The 12,446-nt window shown below is 34.0% G+C and overlaps 1 protein-coding gene across 1 annotated transcript; it reads left to right on the forward strand.

Annotated features, from left to right (window-relative positions):
• The first annotated feature begins 23 nt into the window (after window positions 1-23).
• Window positions 24-4,006, forward strand: LOC133179661 (spermatogenesis-associated protein 24-like). The gene is made up of 6 exons (XM_061314364.1): window positions 24-230; window positions 482-559; window positions 1,574-1,636; window positions 1,793-1,923; window positions 2,441-2,511; window positions 3,338-4,006. Exons 1-6 carry the CDS (start codon window positions 72-74, stop codon window positions 3,565-3,567), a joined length of 732 nt encoding a protein of 243 aa, XP_061170348.1. The 5' UTR covers window positions 24-71; the 3' UTR covers window positions 3,568-4,006.
• The last annotated feature ends 8,440 nt before the right edge of the window (window positions 4,007-12,446 follow it).

Genomic DNA, 12,446 nt, shown 5'->3' on the forward strand with positions numbered 1-12,446 from the left:
AAATACAATTTGCTCTGAACTTGCCTGAATTGTACGGGCAAACTAAATTATTCCGGAGTACACAAGGCAACATGACCGATCTGGCTTCACCGATGGAAACTGTGACAATTCAGGAGGAGATCTCAACCTTGTGTGAGAGTGATTCTATTCCCTCTGATGTATTAGTTCAGAGGCAGCTTCAGGACATCATACTTACTCAAAAGTCAGTCATAGAAAGATTAAGCGAAGATGTAAGTCATGTTTTGTTTACCATGTTTACTGTCCGAATTTTCTCAGTACATTTGAACGCAGATTTACTTCTGAACTGAATGAAATGATACTGTGAAGATTTATGGAATAAAATCGCATAAGGATGCAATTTAGACAGATAGCAATCTATTTATTTGGTAAAGTTTTGCATTTCTTTTACTTTATGCGATCAGAGTTGCTTCTCAACTACATATATCATGCATTAGGTCTATACATCACTGTTCCTTTGTAGGTTTCACTGCAGGAGACATCACTTAGAGAGAGCTTTCTGTCTAGAGACACATATGAAGAGGACCTTCGAAAACTTGAGGTGATGATTAGCAATTAAAATTTAGGGGAGTGTTAGTTTGGCTGCATGGTTAATGTTAGTTTAGACTAGAGTTAACATGTAGAGATCAGGCACCTTGGTTCAAATCCTTGTCTGATCTATCACATTTCTCTCTTCATATTACATTTTATTGCCATACTATGTCATGGAAGTGAAAGGTAAAAGAAGAAGCCTGGGTTCCTGTCTTCTGGAGCAATGAATGAGAGTAATGTTGTTAGCCCGGTTTGTTTGATAGGTAGATAGGTGTCTTGGTCCAACAACACCTCAGCCCATCACATCTGACACCTCGGCCCTGACAGGTCGGCCCAAGATTATTGACACATTGGACCATTTAAAAGACACCTCGGCCCAAGCAAAATTTCATAGACTGGTCTGTCCAGGAATTAATTAATATATATTAAACGGGGGAAAATGAACGGGGGTGTATGCATGTCTATGATAGATAAAGCATTCCATATTTCTCTAAGTCAGATCAGAACATTTATTTCTTGTGGAAAATGCCCAATTAGGCCAATATCTGCACTTCAGTAAGACTAAATTTCAACACAAGTCTTTCTTATGATTTAATATTTATTTTTTTTTTTTTACAAACATCAAAGGGACTGGGGGTATGATAATTGTCAGTTTCATTCCTCTAACCTCTAAATCAGATCATATCAGATCAGTCTTTAACTTATACATCACAACATAGAAAAGAGGGATTTCTATGTAGAATGTGGTTTAAAAAAATATCATATTTAGAAACTCAAGAATAATATAGCAACCAGAATCTGTTAAAATTATTTTAAAAAAAAAAAAAAAAAAAAAAAAACGTGAAGAAAAAACCATAAGCACCCTTTTCTCATTGGACAAGTGTCTCTGAAGGTTGACTGGTCTGATCACAAAATGAACTGGACACGGACAATCAGACAAATGTTATTAATATTGAGTCCTGATCTTTCAAGGAAGATTCAATTTAATTTTACAGGTACTATATAATAACTAATTTTGTTTCAGCGATCTGTTCAAGAAGATTATGTACACAAAGAAGATTATATACAGCTCGAGTCTCAACTAGAGGTACATGTATTAAATCTCTAAATTTTGCAGTCAAATACTAGTTCTTGTGTAATTATGGAAAAAGAAACTAGTTTTTTATGCTCAGCTCTGTCAGTGGACATGGTCTAGGTGTGATTTCTCTTTTATCGAAAGATTTTCATTTATTTGTATAAAAAGGAAGAAAGAAAAGAGCATGCCAAGACTCGGACAGAACTCAATGAAGTCACAGATCGATTGGAATTTGCTTTGGGAGAAATTGAAATTTTAACCAAACAGTTGGCTAGGGAAAAAGAGGCATTCCAAAGAGCGTAAGAGACTTTCATGTTTACAAAGTACTTGAATATATAAAATTTATTTCAGATCTTTCTCCTGCATTTCTGATTTTTTTTAATGTTTAAAACAATTCCAACTGATGGAACAGACTTATGCAGGCAATAAATTGAAAAGCAAGCAATCATAAATGTCAAAAGGTCCGAAGACGCTTTATGACAATTGTCAGTGGGTTAACAGGTGTTTGAATGTAAGTGCTAAGAGCACTGGCCCTGCATGATATGCCAGTACCCTGGGTTCGAGTGCTGGTTTTAATTGAGACTCGATTTTTCACCACATGGGACACAAGTTTACAGTGAAGACTCTTGGGTAATACTGAAAAAATCAAGATGATGTAAGCCCAATCTCTTGATCACAGTAAAAGTTGTGTGAACTTACAACATGTAGTGTACTCCTTGAAATTTGACCTAACTTTTCCTTAAAATGTTAAAACTTCCTACAGAATATGCATCCTATGTCACTGTTTGTCAATTAGTGAAAAATATTCTTTTCCAGATTTGGTGATGTAAGATCTAAAGCTATGAAAGAAACCTCAAAGAACATCAAATTAGAATCAAAGTGTTCAGGTAAATAGAATAATGTTCAGATAAAAGAGTGTTACATTAAAATGAAAGATGGAAGCACATGAGAATTGAACCAGTTGGGAAATAGGGAGGTTTGAAAAATTTTGCACATAGAAGTGATCTATGGTCAAATTTTGTGTTTACATTCTGTAATAACCAGTAACCTGTAAAATTATTGTATGGGCTATTCTTTATTAAAGTCCTACCTAAAGTTCCAAGTTATCTCATTCAAAGCAATTTTCACAAAATTATTGATATCTCATCAAAACTTGTAGACTTTGGAACATTGCTAAAAATCAAAGGTGCCTGTAATTTTACTAAATACTGTAAATCACTTTTTATTTGTGATACCTTTATTTTCGCATACCATAATTACACAACATAGTGTGCTTGCAAAAATTTCTTTCTCATATATATTTCTTCTATTAAAAACTATATAGAACAATAACCAAAATTTGTGACAATTTTGATTCACCTATAAATATCAAGTAACAATCTCAGGAAAATAAGGTGTCTTGAAAATTTAGTGATATACAGTACATGCACTGTGGTTTTATCATTTTTTGAGGATCACCAATTTCATTGTGTTTTTAATGGTTGAGTCAGACCATGAACTTAAGTGATAATGAAAATTTACTAAATAAGAATAGGACAAAGTAACTGTTCACAAATTTACATATAAATGAAATTGTAGTATTTTTTTTCAAAACCATGAAGCTTGATACCCATAAAAATTAATGAAACCACAGCAAAAGGACATTAAAAAAATGATTTACACATACAACATGCAAATGTGACATTAAATTACATTAAATAACATTTTGCACAGAAATAAGTAAAAAGGTGGAACATCAAGAACAAGATTTGAACAAGAAGAAAGAGGCATTACAGAAACTAGAGAAAAAGTTACGAGAGAAAGAAATCGAGCACAAAAAACAGCTGACGGAAGTGGAGATCGAGAGGAAGCAGGAACAGTATATCAACCGACTGATGGAGGAACAAGACCAGAAAAAGAAAACACGAGATCGACTGCTCGCTGTCCCAAAAACCAAGAGATGATGACTATATTTTCAGCTCATATTAGTGCCTACAATCAAAACAAGAAAGTAAAAGGGTAGATCCTAGTCCGTCCATAATGATTTACTGCAGTAGAATGTGTGCAGTATTAATGTATTGAAGTAAATACTTATTTACTTTTATATCTACTTTGCACTATGCAGATAGAAAACGTATATTTTTCAGAATACATAGATTTAAATGTATTTTGAAATACTTTATCATACCATATACATATGTTTATGTACAACCAACCAGGTAAATGTACTGTGTTAAATAAGTAAATTCCTCAAGATTGTTGTTATCTTAGTAGATAAACTAGATCCATGTAATATGGACTGTTAATAGTTAATGTGATTTTTGATATTGTGTAATGCTGAGGTTATCTTGCATTTTTATACTTATTTTAAATTTTAGACAGAAAAAATAATTTTACATACAATTGCAATTTTTTGTCAATACTAACCATACACTTGTACCAGTAAAATCAGGGGTTTCACCCTCATAACCTCATTGCTTCTCTTATGTCCTCTGAACTATTTCCTTATTTGGTTATCACTGGCTCAGAAGGCTTAGCTTGTATTTAAATTATATCAATGTATTAAAGAAAAGGGATAGAGGCCAGAATTGAGAGAGAAGGCATTTCTTTAATATATACTAGTATTATATGTATATATATAAAGAGAGAGAGGGAGAGCCAGGTAGGTTCATAGAAAAGGGTTGGACACTGATACTCTTTATCCGTACCATACAAAGTTACTGTAGTTTTGAAATTAGGGGTAAAAAAACCACTTCATGCATTCAGTGTATTTTGAGAAAAGGATTAAATACCTCAGGTTTTGGCATTAAATGAAGAGGTACATGTATGTTACTTGAAATTTTGAAACAACCACTAGGTACAGTACAGATACCGAGTACTGGTGTCCAACCCTAGGTGTGTATTAGGCTTAGTGGATGATAACTGCCCTGAAAGCAGGTACATTTAATTATGAATCCAATCTGTTGGATTACAAGGAGCTACACCTCTTGTGCAAATTATCAAGCTATCTTTGGTCAGTTATGGGTGAAATGAAAAAAAAGACCAAATACATATTTATCAACCTGCACAAAAATACAGGCAATGGGAATAAATTTTTATGTCTCGGCATATGTCTTTAGATAGTGTCTAAATACCTGCCAAATATCTCTTTGATATCTCGATTCACAAAAAAGTTATGCCCAAATATGAGGCTAAAAATGTCAGGAATTGAACACCTTTTTGTGACATTTTGAAAATTCAATATTTTTTGAAGATCTGTGAAATAAATAATATTGGTTTAATATGTTGGAAATAAAGACTTTCCTGATAATATTCAAAGTATTAGGTTTTAAATGTAGACTGTATCAACTTTTGTTTGACCAAGTTGTGGTCATGGCTGATGTTGAAAAAAAAATATACCATGAAGGGTGCAACAGATAAAATGTAGTGTTGCCAAAAATCTGAAAGACAATTAAGTCAAAAAAGAATTTTCAAAGTGTAAAACAATAACTGAACAATTCAAAAATTAAAAATGTTATATCAAGCAGCATTAATGAGAGCCAAGTATCTGTGCATACCCAATAATGTCAGGAGTGCAACATTTTATGTTTTGCTCCCCAGCGTGGAAACACTTTATCAGTATATGATTCTCTGATTTTTATTTTGGAAATAAAGACACAAAGAACATTTTACCAAATAGATTTATCAATTACAGGGTTTGTGTGTTTCAGATCTACATTTCTATGGTCAGGAGTGCAACACATTTTTTCAAAGATTCAAGATATATGATAAAAAGACTTCTATTCATGCTAAGAAATATTCTTTAATTAAACAGTTTTTTCAATAAAATCCTTTTCTTTTTCAATTTTATCAGTTCATGCAGGTGTGTTTTTATCTTTTCTTTTATTTTTTTATGAATGTAAAAAATAAACACACTGGAAAATTGTTAAAAAATTCAAGTAATTCAACCTCAACTTCACTGAAACAACAGAACTAGTTATTATGTAATTTTTCCTTCACAATTCTACTTTAAAGATTCCCATGCTCTTGGTCAGGAGTACAACAAATATGTTAGAATTATTGCTGATCAAATATGAACAAAAATAAAGAAACAATCGAAGAGTAGAATGTTTTTGGTTGACATCAGTTGCTCTCAGTGTTTGTTCTGTGAAGGAAAATATACTATAAAATATATTTTATCTTCTTAATATATATTTTAGCTAGTTTTTTTTAATTAAATAGGGAATAATTCAAGTTATAAAGCCAAGTTTAAATACTTTCATGTGTTTTAATTATGAAGAATTGGACAATATATATTGCACAATTTCGTTACCACTTATAATGTAAAATAACCACATAAATTAACACAAATAATGTAAAAATGAAAAAAATAATCAAAAATCAAGGTTTTTTTAACATATACAAGAGAAGAAACTCAATCAAGGTTAAGATCTAATCATTTACATCACTGATATCATTTTGAAGGATAAAAAACCATAATTTCCTTTGATTATGTATTTTAGAAAGTCTTTTAGGATGTGGTGATGTTTTCTCTTTTCAAATAAAGTGTAATTTTACTAATAAAAATCCTGAAACTTTTTATGCAATTGTATTTTCTATTGCAACTTCAGGAACTTTAACTAGAATACATGTACATTATGATGGTATGTGATGAATATGTTATGGATAGTTGAATTTTTTCCAAAAAAATTCAATTTGATGGTCATCATTTTTTAATTCGATCACCCTTACCTCATATGATCCAAAAAGTGGAAATGCTTGTTCCTTTGATATTTATTCTTTCATTTGATTATGCTCATAATAGTGTATACGTAATGCAAAGAAAGGAAAGAAGAGAAGATGGATGATGCTGTGGTTGCAGCTAGTTCCTAGATGTCACCAGGACATTAAATCTGCACATATAAGAAGAAAAAGACAAGTGTTAGCTATACTATAAAATAAATGTATTAGGTATGCCCTAACCCCTATCATTTTTATTAGTTTATATGTGTTTTTTTTTTCTTTGTTAGCTCAACTTAGCCAAAGGCTCAATTGAGCTTTTCTGATCGAAATTTGTCCAATGACTGTCCTTGTTGTTGTCGTCGTAAATCTTTCACATTTTCATCTTCTCAAGAACCACTGGACCAATTTCACCCAAACTTGGCACAGAGTATGGTGGGGTGAAGAGAATTCAATTTTGAATGCAAGGTCACACCCTCTTTCAAGGGGAGATAATTAAGAAAAAAGTGAAAATTGGGTGGGATTATTTAAAAATCTTCTCAAGAACCACTGGGCCAGAAAGATGAAACTTATGTGAAAGCTTCCTGACATAGTGTAGATTTAAGTTTCCTCAAATCGTGATCCCCTAAGATTACGGTAGGGTGGGTCCACTTTGGGTGATCAGAGTTTTAAATGGGAAAACATAGGAAAAATATTTAAAAATCTTCTCAGGAAATGCAAAACCATGATTAATCATATTTATATGGAAGCATCCACAAGTAGTGTTGATTCAAGTTTGTTCAAATCTTTACCTCCTGTGGTAGGGCGGGGCTACAAAGGGCGATCAAAGTTTTACATAAGAATGTGTAGTGAATAAAAAAAGCAGTAGGACCATAGTGAATCAGGAGAGCGTTATAACCCACGGGTCTCTTGTTTAGCTCTTCTGAGACGTAGGCTCATATTAAGAGCTTATGTTATGGTCTGATGTGAGGTGTGCATAAACATTCTGGAATGTGGGCCACGTACCAAGAACCCCTTGTCAATTTCTGCCTAATTTGTCAAAGATTATTCTTGGGCCAAAGGCTTTCATTTTTAGCTCACCTGAGCCGAAGGCTCAAGTGAGCTTTTCTGATCGAAATTTGTCCGTTGTCTGTCGTCGTCGTTGTCGTCGTCGTTGTCGTTAACTTTTCACATTTTCATCTTCTTCTCAAGAACCACTGGGCCAATTTCACCCAAACTTGCCACAAAGTATCCTTGGGTAAAGGGGATTCAAGTTTGTTCAAATGAAGGGCCACACCTTATTCCAAGGGGAGATAATTTTGAATTCGTGAAAAATTAATGGCATCATTTAAAAATCTTCTTCTCAAGAACCAATGGGCTTGAAAATATGAAACTTATATGGAAGCATCCTCAGGTAGTGTAGATTCAAGTTTGTTCAAATCATGATCCCCGGGGGAAGGGTGGGACCACAATGGGAGATCAGAGTTTTACATAGGAATATACAGGAAAAATCTTTAAAAATCTTCTTCTCAAGAACAGTAAAGCCATGATTGGTCATATTTATGTGGAAGCATTCATAGGTAGTGTAGATTCAAGTTTGTTCAAATCATGACCCCCGGGGGTAGGGTGAGGCCACAATGGGAGATCAAAGTTTTACATAGGAAAATACAGGGAAAATCTTTAAAAATCTTCTTCTCAAGAACAGTAAAGCCATGATTGGTTATATGTATATGGAAGTATCTTCAGGTAGTGTAGATTCAAGTTTGTTCAAATCATGACCCCCGGGGGTAGGACGGGGCCACAATGGGCTATCAAGGTTTTACATAGGAATACATAGGAAAAAAATCTTTAAAAATTTTCTTTTCAAGAACAGCAAAGCCACAATTAGTCATATTTAAATGGAAGCATCCTCAGGTAATGTAGGCTCAAATTTTGTTCAAATCATGAACCCCCAGGAGAACAGAGGGGCCATAACAGGGGATCATAGTCAAACAAAGGAATACAAATGATATATATCAATTAAAATTGTCTTCTTAAGAACAGCAAAGCCATTATTTGTCATATTAATTCAAAAGCATCCCTATGATGTATAAATTCAAATTAGTTCAAATCAGCACCCTCCACCCCCCACCCCCGCGAACCGCTTTTATATCAAAACTTTTCAAGACTGAACTGCTTTCTGCTTTTTCCTAGCCAGAGTGCTCAGGTGAGCGATTTGGCCCCTGGTCCTCTTGTTACAAAAAAGTTATGCGACATTAAAACAAGGGGAGATAATCAGGAAAGTGTAAACTGAAGCAGTGGTTACAAAACAAAATCTGATGAAGAACCACTGGGCAGATGATCACTAAACTTAAGGATGATATCTTGTAGATTAGAAATTGTTCAAGGCATCAACACATGGCAAAGGGCCTGGTTTCAAGGTCACTTCAAAATTATCTAAAATGATATTTTGTTAGAACTTTGATATTTTGCCTAATATGAGGACTAGTTTACAAAACATATCTTTGACACTGAATTCTAGGATCATCAAATCTTGTCAGTTGATGCATCTTAGGGCCTCGGAGTGTGTCAATGCAAAACCAGTTCACAGAGACTTGCTTTCTGAATTTTATGACAATTCCATTTCAAAATATTTAGCTAAATATTTCAGATGTAAAGGGGTTCAGTTGCATTAAACCCAGTAAGTTGCTGCGTCTTGGTGTCCCTGGACTTGCCAATTCTGACTTACGTCACAGAGACACTGTTCTGCAATATAACAGAAAAGCGATTCTAGGTCCTTGGGCCTCTTGTTGTATTTGGCAATATTAACTCATACACCCTACTCCACTGATAAATATTAATTAATCCTTAGGTGTAGATTTCACTATTCTTTCAGTGGATCCAAGCTTTGGATATAATTTAATATTTAGCATTATGTTCCCCACTGACAAATATCGATTCCAAGGAATAGATTTAACATTTTTTTCGATTGAAACTTATATTTGGCAATATTCCCCATTGACAAATGTCAATCCCTAGGTATAGATTTAACACCCTTTTTCAGTTATTGCACGTTTTAGAATTGAATTTAAGACATTCCCACAAGTACATATATGAAAGAAAAGTTATAGTTAACTTATACTTTAACTTATAGTTAAAGTAAAGTAATATTAAAGCGTTCTTGTTAAGTTTGCATGGTGAAGTTTACACTAATTAAAACACTAAAAACAAAAGTAAATGTGAACTTTTGTGCGTCAATTTTACAATAAACAGTACCATCTTAACCAAAGGTTATAGTAAGAGTTAGAACACCAGTAAGAATTACATTCCGTGTCAATGTTTTAAGACTCCATGTTATAAGTAGTCCGTAAAATATTTTTTAAAAAAACCTTCATGAATGTATAACTTCCCAATTAAAAAAGAGAGTTGGCAAAGAAAACACTATATGACCAGGCCCGTAGGAAGCAATTATTTCACTTTGAGGGGGCACAACCATACATTTATACAAATTGTATTTCTTCCTTTGAGCACATTTATCAGTGACCCAATGAATTCACATTTCAATAAGAATAAAATTGATTTCATTTGAAAAGACATCAAGTACTCAATTAATGAAAAAGTACTGGAATTTCAAAAGAATATGTCTGCTCTTTCATTTTGAATTTCTCTGTAATCTTGATGACACTTGATAAAAATGTTCATTAAGACTTAACATGATACTTCCTTATAAATAATCAGTACCTAAGAAGGAACCTAAACGTTAACCTGCCTATCAATCGTAACTCATACAAAGATTTTTTGATACTGCAACGAGGGTAGACCAAAACTTCCAGAGGCTACGGGATAGAAAACACACATAACACCGAGCTGAGTAAACATTAGATTCTTTTATCAAGTTTTTTGTCGCCCTCTTGGCGCAGTGGTTAGGGCGTCTGCTCTAGAGTCGCGGAGTAAGGAGCTGATCCTTACGTCGTGGGTTCGAATCCCTCTGCAACGTGGAGACTGGTCCTTCGGATGAGACCATATAAACCGAGGTCCCGTGTCGCAGTAGGTGCTGGCACGAAAAAGATCCCTCACTGCTCAATGGCCCTGATTGACGAGTATAGGTCAAAATTTGTAGCCCTCCACCGGCAAATGGTGGTGTCTCCATATGAGTGAAAAAATCTCGAGAAGGACGTTAAACAACAAAAGAACAATCAATCAATATTTTTTTTTTTATTTTGTAGTGCTTTACTTAAAGGCACTTGTGTTTGGCTCATGATATAAAAAATATTATTATACTATTGGGTAAGCAATTTATCCCACGAACAAGTGCCTGTGGCTTTACTCCTTTTTAGCTCATCTGAGCAGAAGGCTCAAGTGAGCTTTTCTGATCGAAATTTGTCCGTTGTCTATCGTTGTCGTTTCGTTGTTGTAAACTTTTCACATTTTCATCTTGAAATTCTTCTCCGGAACCACTAGACCAATTTCACCCAAACTTGGCACAGAGATTCCTTGGGTAAAGGGGATTAAATTTTTGTTCAAATGAAGGGCCACATCCTCTTCCAAGGGGGAGATGGTTAAGAAAAAGTGAAAATTGTGTGGGGTCATTTAAAAATCTTCTTAACAAAAACCACTGGGCCAGAAAAGATGAAACTTATGTGAAAGTTTTCTGACATAGTGTAGATTCAAATTTGTTCAGATCATGACCCCTTGGGGTAGGATGGGACCAATATGGGCGATCAAAGCTTTACATAGGAATACATGCGGAAATCTCTAAATTCTTTTTCTCAATAACAGCAAGGTCATGATTAGTCGCATTTAGTTGGGATTACCCTAAAGAGGCCGGTGTAGATACAAGTATATTTAAATCATGACCCCCGGCTGAAGGGTGGGGCTATTATAGGCGATCAAAGTTTTACAAAGGAAAAATCTTTAATATTCTTTTTTCTCAATAACAGCATGGTCCTGATTAGTCATATTTAGTTGGAAGCATCGTCAGGTAGTGTAGATTTATGTTTTTTTTTTCAAATCCCAACACCTGCGATAGGGTGGGGCCACAATGGGCGATCAAAATTTTACATGAGTATAAATAGAAGAAATCTTGAAAAAATCTTTTTCTCAAGAACAGCAAAGTCATGATTATTATTATTATTATTATTATGTGGAAACATTTAAATACTTGTTATGTAGGTTCAGATTTGTTCAAATCCTGACCCCGGGCATTATGGTGCGGACACTACGGGTGATCGAAGTTATACATGCGTGGAAAAAAGGAAAATTCTTTAAAATTCTTCTTTTCAAGAACAGCAAAGTCATGATTATTGATTAGTCATATTTATATGGAAGCGTCCTCAGATAGTGTCCAAATCATGACCCCCGGGGTTTGGGTGGGGCCATTTTTGTCTTTCGGCGATCAAAATTTTAAATTGGATTACCTAGGAAAAATCTTTAAAATTTTTCTTTTCAAGAACAACAATGTTATGATTAATCATATTTATATGGAAGCATACTGAGATAGTGTTGATTTAATTTTGTTCAAATCATGACCTGGGAGAGTTTGGTGGGGCCACTAAGGACGACCAACGTTTTTCAAAGGAGTACATCGGGAAAATCTTCAAAATTCTTTTCCTCAAGAACAGCAAAACTATGATAAGTTATATTTATACCGAAGCATCTTCAGGTAGTGTAGATTCTAATTCGATCAAATCATGACCCAGGGATAGGATGGGACTACAAAGGCCAATCCAAAGTTTTGAATAAGAGTAAATAGGAAAATTTTTTTAAAGTCTTTTTTTTACAGAACAGCAAAACCATGATTAGTCATATATATGGAAACATCTTCAGATTCAACCTTGTTCAAATCATGACACCTGAAGAGGAAAGAGTATGGCTAAGGGTAGAGCGGGACCATAATATATTATCTTAATTTTACATAGGAATATATTTGGAAATTCTGCTGATAAAAAACAGAAGGGTCAAGTTACTCAGGTGAGCGTTGTAGCCCACGGGACTCTTGTTCATTTTCCCTTTGGTTGTCTCAAGCTGCAGAACAAATAAACCGCTAAAATTAGTGCGTAATGCAATAAAAAATGTGCCTTCAGAAAGTTAGATTTGTTATGTTTGTAAATAATGTTTGTAATAATTTTATTCGTTAAATTATTTCAAATTATTCTTCGATCTTCCA

Source organism: Saccostrea echinata, unplaced genomic scaffold, assembly GCF_033153115.1.
Source record: "Saccostrea echinata isolate AGI-Se365-2 ecotype Australia unplaced genomic scaffold, CSIRO_AGI_Sech_v1 ptg000001l, whole genome shotgun sequence".
NCBI classification, from domain to species: Eukaryota; Metazoa; Mollusca; class Bivalvia; order Ostreida; family Ostreidae; genus Saccostrea; species Saccostrea echinata.